The sequence below is a fragment of the Heterocephalus glaber genome, unplaced genomic scaffold (assembly GCF_053883595.1).
Source record: "Heterocephalus glaber isolate CG9 unplaced genomic scaffold, H.glaber_assembly_v1.0 deba00001258, whole genome shotgun sequence".
NCBI classification, from domain to species: Eukaryota; Metazoa; Chordata; class Mammalia; order Rodentia; family Bathyergidae; genus Heterocephalus; species Heterocephalus glaber.
In genome coordinates, this window is record NW_028258228.1 from 242698 (window position 1) to 257157 (window position 14460).

A 14460-nucleotide genomic window follows, 5' to 3' on the forward strand; every position below is an offset into this window, starting at 1 on the left:
GCCTAGTGGTCCATCCTAACCCCTAATAGTCTCCAGTCACTATTATACATGTATTTTCAGCATAGCACTCACTGCCACTTAGGTTTTCAACGGATGGGTTCACCCCACGCCTAAGCTCCATGGACACAGAGCCAGGTCTCGTTCCCCTGAGCCTCAGAGCAGGGGATCAGCAACCCCTGTATGTGCAGTGCGAGCTTGTGAGGTGCTGGGCTAATCCTTGACACCAACCCCATATCTCCTGTGCTGCCCCAGCCCTGCCGGGCCAGGCCTCTGCTCGTGCAGGAGCTTCCTAGGAAGCTGACCACGTATAGGAAGTCCTCCACCCACAGCAAGCAGTGGAACCTGATACTTCTCCTGCCCATCCTCAGTGCTCCTCTACTTGACAGCCTTCTAACTCCCTGCCTTGGTCTCAGGCCCTGGCCCCTGGGTTCACATCCTGGCCACCCTGATCTGGAGGACCCAGGCCAGACCACCTTCCTCCTCACCTGCCCACAAGCCACATAACACCCTTCCCTTTGCAAGAGGCCTTCCCTAGCCCTTATCCAGCAAATGGCTACTTCCTGTTTCTCCCTCAGGCCTTGCCCTCTCTGTAATCGAAGGTATTGTGTTCTTTCTCTTTATAGCACTTACACAGTTTGTAACGATACTGAGGCCTGTGTAGAAAAATGAAAAATGTTTCAAGGCAGCAGGGACGTACCTGTGGAAGGCTGGGTATGGAATGTGGCCCTGCCCCGCCTTTACCCACCCTCCTCACGTGCTTCCTGTGCCGCTGCCCAGTTGGAAGAACTTGGAATTTTATGTCATTGTATATGGAAGGACATATTTGGTTAGTTCTCTTTGTTTAAATTTTTATGAGTGTATGTTTGCAATAACTAGTGAATATGCTCCTCTGGGTCCTTCTCCCTTTCCGTTTCCCCTTCCTCCCATCTCCCCCTCCCCTGGATCCCCTTGCTGTCACCACAGATTCTGTCTCCAAATTAAGACACAACTTTTACAAAATCATTCTTCTGGTAATCACCTAAGCTTACCCCTCTCCCGATGCCACCCCATGACCAGAGTTCTGGGGACAAGGGGGACTTGGGGAGCTGGGTCCCGGCAGTTCACTTCCTATCTTAGACTGTGGGTGGCAGGGGTGCAGCAGGGTAGTGAGCTTAGGCATGGGCGAGGTGGCCACCTGCCCAGAGTGCTGTGTCCTGTGCCCCTGGCCTGGCCTTCTCCCCAGCAAGATGTACCCTCTCTGTGGCGTGGAGAAAGGGTGGTTCTCGTGGCCTTATGAAGGTCAACAAGAGTACAGGTTTTGTCCAGCTCTCTACTGTGCTGGACATGGTGCTTCGAACTGAATGGAGGACAGATGGGATGGGGGGGCCAGCAGACAGGCTGAGGTAGAGTAGAAGGGCTGCTTGGGGTGGTGGGACAGGAGGACAGTAGGGAGATGGTGGTCACAGTGAGGGCTGGGGCTGTCCTGATCTCCACTGTGGGTGTCACCTCCTGGAGAACTCAGTGCCCCAGGGGCCAATAAAGGCTGAGGGCTGTCGGAGTCCCCACTGTGGTGCCTGAGACTGAGATCTGTTGGCTACAGCTCTCTGTGAGTTCTTGGCCTGACGTCCTTTGGGGACCTTTCAATTCCCCAAGGACACTGAACACATCCTCCCGCTGGGACTGCCTTGGGCCCTGTTGGTGGCCAGCAGCTGATTGAGGGCCAGCTTTCTGCTGCCTTGTGAACTGCTCAGGGAGGCCTGTCGTGCTCAGCAGGTGCCACCCCAGGAAGCCTCCTCCAGCCCTGGAAGTGGACCTGGTCCAGGGTCACAGAACCTGCCCTGTAGAAGGTGGGGCGAAGAGCGCCCTAGCTTGGCAGCAGCTGTGGGGCAGTGCCCCCATGATGATGTCAGAGCCAGCATCATTAAATCTGTGCACCTGGGTCCGTGAGCTGCTCCAGGTGTAGCCAGACTGGCCGTGCTCAAGGAGCACAGAACTTCACTCCTGCTCTTCTGTCTGACAGGCACATTGCCTTGAGGCCTTGAACAGTTTACATTTCTTGCTGCTTTGAGGCATGAATGAGACATGGCTGAACCTGTCTAGGGTCCTTTGGACCTGCATGGGGTCAGGGCCAGGTTTGCACTCTGCTTCTGAATCCCAGTGGACCAGACACAGGTGTTATGTGGCTCACATGTAAGGCAGGGTGTGTGTTTCTTCATTCATACTGAAAACAAAATCCTGAAGAGAAGAGACTCATTTTCGTGCCACAGAGGTGAGGGGAGTGAGTTGGAGGTGTGGTGGCCTCAGGTGGGAACAGCCTATTTTTTCTGTGTCACGGCCCACGTGGCCTGGCTTGTGTTCCCACCTCCTCAGATTTTATCCGGTCGGTGCAGTGGGGCTGTGGATCTGTGACCCAGCTTTTAAATGATTAAACCCTGCTTGGTGGCGTGGTCCCAGAGCACAGCGAGGACTTTGGGGTCAAAAGCCAGTGCTTTGCCTGAACCCAGAAGTCTCTCAGAGGAGAATTCTTGGCAATGAAGATGTGTTTTGGTTACATTTGAAAAGTTAAACATTGAAAGGAGATTACAGTAAGAAACGATCCTTTAGAGTGGGAACTCCCTGACAAGCTGGGATTGCTGGTGGGGTCTGGGACTTTCCCACGGTTGCCTCCATAGTTTCTGGCCCTATGAAGTGACACCATCTTTGCTCAGAAATTGTTGCCTTCTGTGTAATTTATTGAAAACACAATTTTTCAAGATTCCAGCTATAGCATGGAGCCCTGCTTGGGAATTCAAGCCCTGAGAAAGTCCTTTCAGCTGCCACCCTTGAGTCTGGCATGATGTGACATGCACCCCTCATTGTGCTGGGCATATATCACTATTCATGTAATTCCACCTCCCTCTAAAAACCCACAAAAGAAAAGAATTGAGCATTAGTGCTACTTGCTAAAATGCTAATGAGCTCATTTATAATGGAAATCCTTTGGGCCTTAGCAGTATTGTGCATTCTCCTCCATGAATCCTATATTGTGCCTGTTTGGGTCTTTAATGGTCAGCGTAATTAATTGCCTTTGTGGGCTCCCATTCTTGGCACAGCCCTTCAGCAAGAGTCAACATGTATTTATCAGCACAGCCCCAGAATGGCCTCTCCTTTCATTGTTGCTCAGTTTTGAAGTTGAGTACAATTGGGTATTTATTTATAGAAATCAGGCTCTCATAATAGAGCCTTGGTTTGGATGGAGTGACTTCTGTCTGAGCAGAGAGTGTGCTGAGACGTCACCTCAGACATGTGTCCCTATGCCGGACACCCAGGCAAGGTCATTCACTGCTGATGCTTGGGAGGTGCAGGTCTCTGATCTCAGCTGGCTCGGGGACAGTGACTGGTAGCAACCTCCTGAGCAGGAAGCACAAGTAAAAGGTTGTCTGGTGAGCAGGTTGCTAATGTGGGCCTCCAAGATCTCCTGTCCTGTGAGCCGGAACCTGGAGTCACTCTGTGATCATGCTGTGTATACAGCTTGGTGGACTTTGGAATAGAGAGCTCATCTAGAATCAACACTTAGAGAGTCTTTTCTGGCTGGTGGCAGAAGGGGAAGGGAGAGGATTCTAGCACAAGCAGCCAGAGGTGGGGAGGCTCCTGTGATGGGACAAGTTCACAGCCAACAGGGCCTCTATCCCGAAACTGCAGGGACTGTGCTCTGCCACCATCCTGAGTATGGCAATGCGCTGTGCCCAGCACCCTGGGAGAGGGTGACCCTGAGCAGAGAAGCTGGCACACTGTGACTGACTCCTGGCCCCTGGAACCTGTGCCATGGTTGATGTGTGTAGTTCTAACCCACTAAGAGTGTGTGAGTTGTGACGCAGCCACGGCAATCGCAGGCAGGTGTCAGACGCTGCTCACACAGGGGAGCCCTCTTGTCCTGGAGCTCCATGTGGACCCCACCTTCTGATGCTGCTGTTGCTCCTGTGATGCTTTGTTTTCTTTGGAGAATGACTCAGCGGTGACTTGGCTTGCAGTGACCATGATCCATGGTAACCAAGACAGTTTTTTTTGAAATCTAGCTCACTCACTCAAAGCTGGAAGACCCAGCTCCCGCTGAAGATTTCGTGCTTATCTCACACACAGTCCAGCCGCCTCTGTTTTACTGACTTCTGTTCCCTTTTGTAAGTAGGTTATAACACCCAAGACCGATTTCCTGACCTGCTATCCCAGACCTGAGCAGTCGTTGGAGCTGATAGTGCTTCTGGAATTTTTTTTTTTCCAGTACTGGAGAATGAACCCAGGGCCTTCACACTGAGCTACATCCTCAGGCCATTTAAAAATTTAAAAAATTTTTACTTTTGAGACATGATTTGCAAAGTTGCCCAAGCTGAGTTCAAACTTGTGATCCTCCTGCCTCAGCTTCCTAGAGTGCTAGGATTACAGTCTTGAACCATGCCTTACTTTTTAAACTACGAGTCACCTACTGTCCTTTAAGTGAATTTCTGTGTAGGAAATATTGCTCAGCTCAGGTAATGGCCCTGCACGTAGTCGGCCGCCCCCACCCCCACCCCCAAGGCTCCTCCTCTCTTGATTGTGGAACCCTCTGCCTGCTTGTGCCCCTCCTCTCTGTTGATAGCCTGCTCCTCCATCCAGTAGATGTAGCCGCTGCCTCACCAGCTTGCAGTGTGGCCTCAGCCTGGGCTACGCAGACCTGGTGGTGCCGGGTAGGGAGGAATTCCTTTGATTCTGAGACTCTTGCTTGCTTGACCTGTGGAGGTCTTACAGAGCATAAGCCTGCCTGTTTGCCCACACTGCTGCCAATGTCACCATTACTTTATTTACTTTCTCTTGCTAATGATGGTATCTCATTGTGGTTAATTTGCTTTTCTCACTGTGGGAGAAGTGTCTCTTCATGTTGGGAAGGCCCTGTGTACACCCTTCCATTTTCCTTAGTTAGGTCATCAGCTTGATGTCCTGAACCCTAGTCCCACTGATCTGCTCTTCGCAGCCCTGTACCTGGTGGTGGAACTCACACACAAGTGTCCTGGGCCTGGGGCCTGAGTCCACTGTTGACACCCAGCTCTGCTGGCCCAGGGAAGGGAGGCTGCTGGGGTGGAGGAGGAGGCTGTGAAGGGAGGGAGTTTCCTGCCACCCAGTGGGAACTGTCACTGTGGCTGATGACTATGACTGAGGGAAGGCGTGGCCCAAGGAATGTCACCTTCGCCACTCCCAGGGCTGCAGGCCCCCACCCCAGAGGGAGGAGGGGGTACAGGACCCTCAAGGATCTGTGGGAAACATCTTCCCCACATCTTGGATGGTGAACCAGTGAGAAAGACCTGGGAGTGTTCGGTGCGACCACACCGATGTCTGATGATGCCATTCCTGAGAGCTCCAGAAAGGCGACTGGGCTTGGACAGCACTCAGGGCCTTGTTGTGGCAGAATCCATTACAACATCTTAAGGAAATGGGATTTTCACACATTTTTGGCCATGAGATTGCTCCCTTCCCCGTATGACTAGAAAGTCTCATTTGGGAGTCAGCAGGAGGGTCCCAGAATAGGGCCAGTTTTCTCAGCACACTGGGGTTTTCCCATCAGGAACAGCCTTGCCTTACGCCCACGGCCATCAGGTCCTGTGAGATCTGACCCCATGGGGAACAAGGTGCTCAGGATCAGCCAAGGTGGCGCAGACCTCGGGCTGTGCTGCTTCTGGCTTCCACGGCCAAGGGGAGCTGTGGGGCTCCCTTTCCTGTGGGTCAGGCTGTCTCTGGGATCTTGTTGATAGGTCACTAGTGTCACGGCTCCTCGGGGATGGGGGACAAGGGCAAGCAAGGCTGGACACACCTTCCTCCCATCCTGCCTGTGGAGAGGCCATGGCAACCTTGGCTTCTCTGCTGTGCATTGTAAACCAGCCTGAGGGTGCCGAGCAGAGCTAATTACTGTCAGACGCGAAGGAGGGAGCAGGAAGCTGATGAAGGCTTTTAGCATCGCTAAGTGTTGGGATGGAAAGGCTGGTTTTGGGGGTGCTTCCTGCTTTCTGCACCCCTGCAAAGGTCAGCAGGAAAGCCCCATACCAGGAGGCCTTGTGTTCTGCTCAGGGTGCCCGGGAGAAGCCAGGGATGGCTGCCCCAAGGAAAAGATGCTGCCACAGCACCCTTCCCACCTCGCCCAGACCCCTCTCCTCTGTTTCAGAAGTGCTGGTGATAGTGATTTGAGGGATGTCATTTTCATGTCCCTGAATAACTTTAGATTCTTAAGAACTTTCGACTGTTAATCCCTTAACTGTAAATGCCCAGTGTCCATGTGCATGTGCAGTTAGAAGATAAACATGGATTCTTCAGTGACTCAGATATGTTCTAATTACATAGTGCCAGGTGATGTCAGTGTATGCATCAGCGTGTTAACAGGCACTTTGTGGATCGCTTGGGTTTAAATGATATTTAACTTGGCATGAGCAGTAGGAAGCAGATGCAAGGACCCTGCAGGGGCAGGGGTTCCTGGTGGTGGCTGTTCCACCTGACCAAAGCCACAGGTCCGTAGGTGTACAACTGAGAGGCACCGAGAGAGGTGGGCAGCTGTGGGCCAGGTGGAGCACCCTCACCAGGCAGCAGGGCTGGGGGAAGTGAGTCCCATGGGCTAACTTTCCTGAGCGAAGGTGGGTGACAGTATGTGAGTTAACCACTGACCCCATGCACAGCAGCAGCTCCATTACGATTCTGATGGAGCTGGGAAACTGCTGTCGCCTGTTGACATCACAGCCGCCTGTGCTGTCGTGCAGCTTGTCACTCGAATGTGGCGAGCCTGGTGTGAGCCTCTGTACTATGGACCCTACGGAAGCACAGAACAGGCAGCGACACGCCCGTGAGCACAGTGTGTAGACTGCTGTGCCGTGCATCACGGTTTCAGACATGCTCCTGCTCACTGGTGTACAGATGGCCGCAGGGCTCTGCCGAGTCTCGTGGGCAACTGCTCCATGCCTCTCGCAGCCTCCACATCCCGTGACCCACCTGTGCCATCTCGGCTGGTGCAGGGGTGCGCGTGGTGTTTGCACAGAGACAGGATCTCCCAGCTGCACACTTGATATGTGACCCTAGGAGGGTGTGAGGTCCCAGAGCCAGAGAACAAGGCCTGTTGGCTGAACTGGGTGCCTCTTGGGTGGCCTGCGCAGCTGTGCCTGTGCACAGCTCCTGTCTTTCTCTGTCTCCCCATCACTGTGCTGTCCTCTTCGTTCAGATCTCCTAATTTTGGCTTATTCACCACCCCTCGGAGGCCCATTCTGTCCTGTAGGCTCTTTCTCCATGTTGTTCTAAATCTCAGTTGTCTTAATTCATGATCTCAAGGTTGGCGCTCTTGGGAGCATCTTTGATCAGCCATTCTGGGACAGGGCTGAATGTGGCTTGGTGCCCTGTGGTCTAGAGGCGTGTAGAGAGGGAGCTGTGACGGGGCACACGCAGATTGGCTTCGAGGCAGTGCCTGCAGGCACGGGCAGAGCCCGAGTGTGCTTGCTGTCCTGACTTCATGTGGTCTAATTAATTAGCCTTAGGTGCTTAGGAAATAAATGGCCCTGCCCTGCCACTGTGGGAGCCTGGAGTGATGCCTGTGGCTCCAGATGTCACCAGATAAGGAGCAAAGGCTCGACTGGTTGTTCTCAGTGACTCAAGGACCCTGGTGTGAGCTCCTCCAAGCCGGGCAGGGGATCGTGGGTGCTGGGTGACTCCCTGCCCACTGCTGCCCGGAAGGAGGGGTTCCTGCCCCTGTTCCTCCCTGAACACTGACCAGCTATGTTGTTGCAGGCTGGGAGTCCTCCGTCCTCATCAGCTTTGGTGTCTGCCTTCTCTCACACTTCTGTCACACCATCCAACCAGGACATCTGCAGGTAACACTTGGCTTCAGATGCCACCACGGTCCGTGTAGTCCCAAATCAGCACTGTCGGTAGGCTCTCGGTTTTCTGTGTGCTAGGCGGTTCTGCCCATGGTCTCACAGTCGGTCCAGTTTGTGTGTTGTTTGCGCAGTGCCCCACACAGGCCTCATGCCATCACCGTGACTGCTCTCTGAAATGGTCTCACTCTCTGCTTTATCCCACTGTTCTGCATGCAGTTCCAGCGCAGTGTTCTCTGAGTTCTGTCACCATAGTCCTGTGCGGTCTGCTGTTGTCTTGAAAGCTCCTCCCTGCCAGAGTTCTCTGACATCAGGGCTCACTGTGACAGTTGTTTGTAAAGACATACTGCAGGCAACCAAGAGAAACCCCTCAGGCCTGGAATGGGCTGAGGCCTGGAAGCCTGGCCAGAGCACCAGGGCTAGAAGAGCCCTGAAGTTCTCCAAGTCCCTGAGTGATGTGGGGGTGAAGGGCCAAGACGGCCTGGACAGTGCCTGCGTTGTGGGAAGAAGCAGCTCGGAAGGGAAGCTGGCCCTGGCCCCAGGCCCCAGTCTCAGGGCCAGCAGGTTCCTCCTCCAGGGATGGAGAGTGCCAAGCCGTGCTCCTGTTGTCCGGTCCAAATATGCGTGCATCCCGCCCCTCGCTGGGCCCCGGCCAGCTGTCTGGGAGGCAGCTGCTGGCAGGAGGTGTGACCACAGACCCCGTTGGGAGGAGGAGGCGGATGGTGAGGCGATGACGCCTGGGAGCCGGCGCCTGCTCCACTACCTGCTCTCGCTGTCCCGGGGTTCGAGCGCCAGCAGCCTGCACCGGTTCCACGATCTGGAGGCCCACGCTGCCCACCTGCACGCCACCCCCTCCTCCAGTGGGCTGGCGGGGAGCACGGGCTTCTGCTCCGCTGAGATGGGCGACGACGATGTCTTTGAGGACAGCACCTCCGCTAGGCTGAAGAACAGCATCCTGCGGGCGCCCCTCTGCTCCGTGGAAAAGGACAGTGACCTGGATTGCCCCTCACCCCAGTCTGCAAAGCTGCCCCCAGCCTCCCCCGGGTCCACCTCTGGGGACGCCTGCAGGTGGGTGTGCAAGGAGTGCACCTAGCCAGCCCCGCTTGGACCACCGCCTCACTGGCTTTAATATGTGAAGTTTCCAGAAAACAGAGCCCGAAACAGCTTAGCTGGTGTGGGCTCGTTGGTCTTCTCCAGGATGCAGAGCCCTGATGCCATTTAGAAAACCCGTTTTAAACGAGGAAGAAGCTACACATATTAAAGGCCAAGATGACTCATTGCATCTAAAAATAAGTAGACTTTTGCATAAAGAGATTGGAAGAAAAAGATAGTATTTCTAGTCTTCTGCCCTGCTGGTTGTTTCAAGCATGTGCTCTCCACCCCCATGCTGTTTGTGCTTTGTGCCCCCATCAGTGGGGAGCAGCTGCTCCCCAGTATCCCCTGTCCCCCCTCCCCATGAACTGCTCCTGGCCCTCACAGCACCCACCCTGTCCACTCAGCACCTCATGTGGCCCCAGACTTGCCAGTTTTCCTGCTCCCCCATTGGTAGCAGCTGTGACTTTTTTTTCTCAGACCCAGCCAGGCCAGCCCGGCTGCTGTGAGCATGGGTGTCCCTACCTGTCCCGGCTGCAGGGAGAGGGCCCTGTTCTCAGAAGCTGGCCTGAGTTCCATGGGGTCCTCAGTGACAGCCTGCTGTACTTTAAGGCTAATGCCCACTTGGTGGCACCACAGCACTGCGTGGCGAGTTTTGGGCGGAGGAGAGGGGCAGGAAGGGCTGGCACGCCGTGGGGTGCGGGCAGCTGCATGGGAAGCATGTGTTATCACCTCCTGCTTGCCGTGGGTTTGGCTACGTAGACAGTTGCCTCTCATTGACCCCTGTGTCCTAGACGATGCCTTCTGCTGCCTGAACTCATCTCTGGGGGGCTCTCAGTGTGAATGCTTTGCCATTTGTCACATTGCTTTCCCATCTGTCACACTGCCTGTCTGACTTACTGTGTCAGTGCGGTAAACGAGAAGCTTTAGTTTCTAGTTGCTGTTTTCATTTGTGTGTGTCCGTGCTGATGGTCATTTTTGTGCTATTTCTCAGTTTTCTTGGGGGACTGGCCACTGGCCGCAGCCCCGCCTGGCATGGCCTCCCCACAGAGACACCATTCCCTCCCCTGTTACAGGATCTGCCACTGCGAGGGTGATGGCGAGAGCCCCCTGATCACACCGTGCCGCTGCACGGGCAGCCTGCACTTCGTGCACCAGGCCTGCCTGCAGCAGTGGATTAAGAGCTCTGACGCGCGCTGCTGTGAGCTGTGCAAGTACGAGTTTGTCATGGAGACCCGGCTGAAGCCACTGCGGAAGGTAGGAGGGCTCCGGGCCTTTAACTGTATTCGTCCTGCCACACCTACCAGGACTGACTCTCAGAGCCCAGTGTCTCCCCCAGCACTCAGCCTGGCACTGCACACCTTGTGTCTGTCCACACCGGGACGAGAATTTGCTGGGGTGGGGCTGAAGCTGTGTTCGGGCCCCAGACCCTGCTTCCCTCCTGGAGGGGAGAACAGTGGTATCTGTTCATCCAAATGCTGGTAATAATCTCTCTTGAGTGCCCAGCGTGGTCACATTGAAAAATAAAAGATTGTTCTGCCTCAGAGCACTTAGTAACCACTTGCCGGGACTCACAGGATGGAGTAGCAGCCCACAGCAAGGCCGGCGCAGTGGGTCGGAGTTGACAGTGTGGGGCCTGAGGATTGGGAAGAGCCCTACCTGGGCCTGAGGGGGCCAGGGCAGACATGCTCAGTTTTGAGTGGCTCTGGAAGGAGCGTGGGCCCTGTAGGCAAAGTGAAAGAGTTAGAGAAGACAGGTGTCTATGGAGAAGAGCTTCTGCCAGCCATGTGGGGACGGCTGGTCTCAGGGTGAGGCCCAGGCTGGGGTCCTGGGCAGTAGCAGGATGCAGGACAGCCTGTGTCTCGGGAGGAAGCCAGGGATTGTGCTGGGGTCAGCCCCCAGGAAGCAGTCAGCAGTGCTGGAGAACACAGGCACAGACAAAGGCTCTGTCTCAGTAAAGGTCTGGAATGTATTGGGTAGGTACCTGCTCTGGAATGGCTCTCAGGTGAGTTTACCTGGACAATCCAGGTAACCTGAGGCATTGCCATCAGCTCATCTGCACAAAACAGCTGGACAGGTGCCATGGCCTGTGTTGGCCAGGGCTTTGCAGAGTGCGCAAACCGTCCTCTTCACTTTTCTGTGTTTTCTTTTGGCTGGGAAACAGTGAAAAAGAAACTCCGCTACTTGGAATCAGAAATTGCTCCTTGCAGAGTTGGCTGCACCAGGAAGTCAGCCTGGTTCCCAGCTGTGCTGCTGGGGCCGTGGAGGATCAGCAAATGTCCCTGCCTCTCACCCACCTGGCCGTGACACTTGGTGTGCCTTCGAGACTTGAAATGCAGGTCTGGGTCAGGACTGAGGTCCAAGTCTTGTGTCTTTTGAGCTGCTGAATGTCACAGCAGGAGGAACAGATGGCTCAGTGCTGGCTCCATGGTCCCAGGGTTCCAGCGCACAGGGCCTTGGCAGTGCTTGGTCCCAGCTGCAGTGAGTGCTTTCCAAGGACTGCTGTGGGGAATGGGCACATTCATCCAGCTGGAGCAGTTGTCACCTGTGGCCCCGTCACCCCCGGGCAGCCCTGCCCTCTGCGCCCCAGGCTTACACTTCACATGTCCTCTTTCCAGTGGGAAAAGCTGCAGATGTCGCCCAGTGAGCGTAGGAAGATCATGTGTTCGGTGACCTTCCACGTCATCGCCATCACCTGCGTGGTCTGGTCCCTCTATGTGCTCATCGACCGCACCGCTGAGGAGATCAAGCAGGGGCAGGCAACAGGTAGGTGCTCAGAGAGTGGCTCACGGGCTGGGAGGGGCTTCTCTGTGCTGCTGGAGGTAAAGGTCTCAAAAAGTCAGTCAGAGGATGGGATCCCAGGACTCACGGTGGGAGAGCCTGTGGTGGGGAAGAGTGATGGTCAGGTTGTACCCGCTTCAGTCTCCTGGCGGCTGATGGCCTCTCCCCCTTGCAGGCATCCTGGAGTGGCCCTTTTGGACTAAGTTGGTGGTCGTGGCCATTGGCTTCACCGGAGGACTTCTTTTTATGTATGTTCAGTGCAAAGTGTACCTGCAATTGTGGAAGAGACTCAAGGCCTACAATAGAGTGATCTATGTTCAAAACTGTCCAGAAACAAGCAAAAAGAATATTTTTGAAAAATCTGCACTAACAGAGGCCAGCTTTGGAAATAAAGATGGACATGGACTCTGTCGTTCCGACACAAACTCCTCTTCCTGCACAGATCCTGAGGACACCGGGGCAGAGATCATCCATGTCTGACGTTCTGGACGTCTGCGGGACGCTGAAGGATGCTGTTTACTGCCAACTGTGTACCTTTCTCCTGTCCTCTAATAGCAGAGTCGGCAGGCGATGAGCTCTGCTGGCCTCAGTGGACTCTCCTCAGTGATCAGAAGCCGTCCTGTGACCAGCGTGTCAGGATCCCCTTTGCCTGGGGGTGGGAAAGTGGCAGGCCCCAGGGGCCACCATGGGGGAATGGCTCAGCTCTGCCTGTGGTCTCCACAGGGTGAAGAATAAAATGCCAAACACGAGGGGCAAGCTGGAGTGGGGTGCGGCGGGAGACAGCCCTGCCCTGCCCCAGCCGCACCCTGAGCCCACAGCGCCTGATTCCCTGAACAAGCAGCACTTTACAAAAGAGTCTTTATTTTTTAATAATGTGTCTAGCGGGATTGACACTAAAAAGCATCACATGTAGAAATCTTCCCTTCATCACTCTAGTTATCTTTCACGTGGAAGTAGATCCGAAAACCTCTGCCTTATTTATTCTAAGAAGGGGACCTCCTCCCTGTGGCACATGATACGTGGACAGCGCTGGTGGGCACTGGGGTGCTCAGTGGCAGCGACCGGGCTCCTAAAGCCTGGAATCTGTTTCCAGGGCCACCTGTGTTTTTTCTATGTCGGCACTGACAAAAGAGGCTCTGGATGGCAGAATAGGAGGAGAGGAAGGGAATACTTCAACACAGCTGAGTGTTTAAATCATGTCCTTGAGACTAGGGACAGAGGTCTCTGGCTGCTGCTGGTTTTGCAGGAAAGGATGGGCCAGTGTGCCTCGGTGGTCCAGGTACCTGCCCCAGGGCAGTGTGGAGTTGCTGCAGGGCCCAGAGGGGCTAACAGACTACCCAGGGCCACTGCATCACCACCCCCGCCCCCCCAGCATGGCCGTAAGGGACTGGGCAGACAGGGTCCTCCAGAGCCTGAGCCTGCTCAGCCTCACCCATCATCAGGTTTCCCTCTGGCACCATTCATGACACAAAACCAAAACCACCACCTCAGGTGGCCTTGTCCTTTCAAAAAGTCTGCCTGACTGTTCTCAGAGCGAGGTGTCCCAGTGCCAGGCAGACAGTGAGCTGGGGAGGCAGCCAGGAGCCTGCACCGTGAGCAAGAGGCCCAGGACGCACTCTGGGCCATGGCCACTGCCAGCACTACTGTTTGCACAGCCTCCCGGCAGGGACCTCACAAACAGGCGGGCTTGCCCGGGGAGGGATCCTGCAGGGTGAGCTGCCCCCTACTTGGCAGGTGCTGACCACAGCTGCTCCTGAGGTCATCTGCCTTCAGCTCCCTGGCCACCTCCAGCCTGTGCCTGTGCCCACTGTGCCCAAAGTGCAATTACCACGTCCCTCGCAGCCCGGGGACACCTGGCAGCTACAGGCTGCCCACTCAGGGCATTGAGCCTATCAGCCCTGCCCAGACCCCAGGAACTGCCCCGCAAAGCCTGAGTCCCGTACGTCTGCCCTGCCTCCCTCTAGTGGGACTTTGTGAGCCCTGCCCCCTGGTGCGCCATCCACTGACCCTGGAAAGCTCTGAGACTCCCATGGACCAGGAGCGTGTGCAGTGAGGGGCCTGGCACCCCAACAGCAAAGGTGTACCTGCCCGTGTCCAGCCAGAACGCCTCTCCCTTGTCAGGAAGACCGGCGCCATCTCCTCTCTGGCCACTCTGCCGAAGGGGGCCCACATCCTCCCCGACCCCAGGGCCTTGGCCACCCCTGTCTTTTCTGACCATGGAGCCCTCTGCACTGCCCACTAGGGTGGGGCCTGGCTCTGCCCATGTCCTGTGGGTGCCTTTGCCCTCCTGAGTGCTGGGGTGTGGTATTTGTCCTTGATCTCACCTCCTTTCTACCTGGATTCAGTGGAGGATGCTATTTGGCTAAACCACACTGAATGCTGAGCTCAGGGGGTCTCGGGGCCAGGAAAGTGGAGACCACAGGCTCAGGGTGTCACTGCTGGCCCTGTCCGACTCAGCGCTGCAGCCCCAGCACCACTGGCAGACTTCTGACTTTGGCTCCTCACCCAAGCCTGTGGGTGAGTCTGCCTGGTGCTGTGGACACCGCTGGGCGGACACCTGGGAGCTGCTGCTCCTCCCTTTGGATCTGATTTCCAATATGCAACTTTCCTGTCTAGCCCAAGGAAGGACCCAGACACAGGGAAATAGAAGCATTTATCTCTTCTGGAATTGTTCGAGGTGCGCAGCTGATCTGTACGTATTTAGATGCAATGTTTATAAAAACTTGATTGTTAATAAAAACCAAATTTACACTGA

The 14460-nt window shown here is 55.2% G+C and overlaps 1 protein-coding gene across 10 annotated transcripts in view; it reads left to right on the forward strand.

Moving 5' to 3' along the window:
- Nucleotides 1-14460, forward strand: part of Marchf8 (membrane associated ring-CH-type finger 8) — a 92619-nt gene extending 78159 nt beyond the window's left edge. For 6 of the 10 annotated variants that reach the window (XM_013069460.3, XM_021252463.2, XM_021252459.2 and 3 more), the window contains 5 exons: nucleotides 7747-7829; nucleotides 8052-8900; nucleotides 10001-10181; nucleotides 11543-11690; nucleotides 11881-14460. In XM_013069460.3, coding sequence (XP_012924914.2) covers nucleotides 7747-7829; nucleotides 8052-8900; nucleotides 10001-10181; nucleotides 11543-11690; nucleotides 11881-12185 — 1566 coding nt within the window. In that variant the 3' untranslated portion in view covers nucleotides 12186-14460. The remainder of the gene's footprint in view (nucleotides 1-7746; nucleotides 7830-8051; nucleotides 8901-10000; nucleotides 10182-11542; nucleotides 11691-11880) is intronic. The other 4 variants (XM_004875210.3, XM_087211006.1, XM_021252466.2 and 1 more) reach the window with 1 other exon arrangement.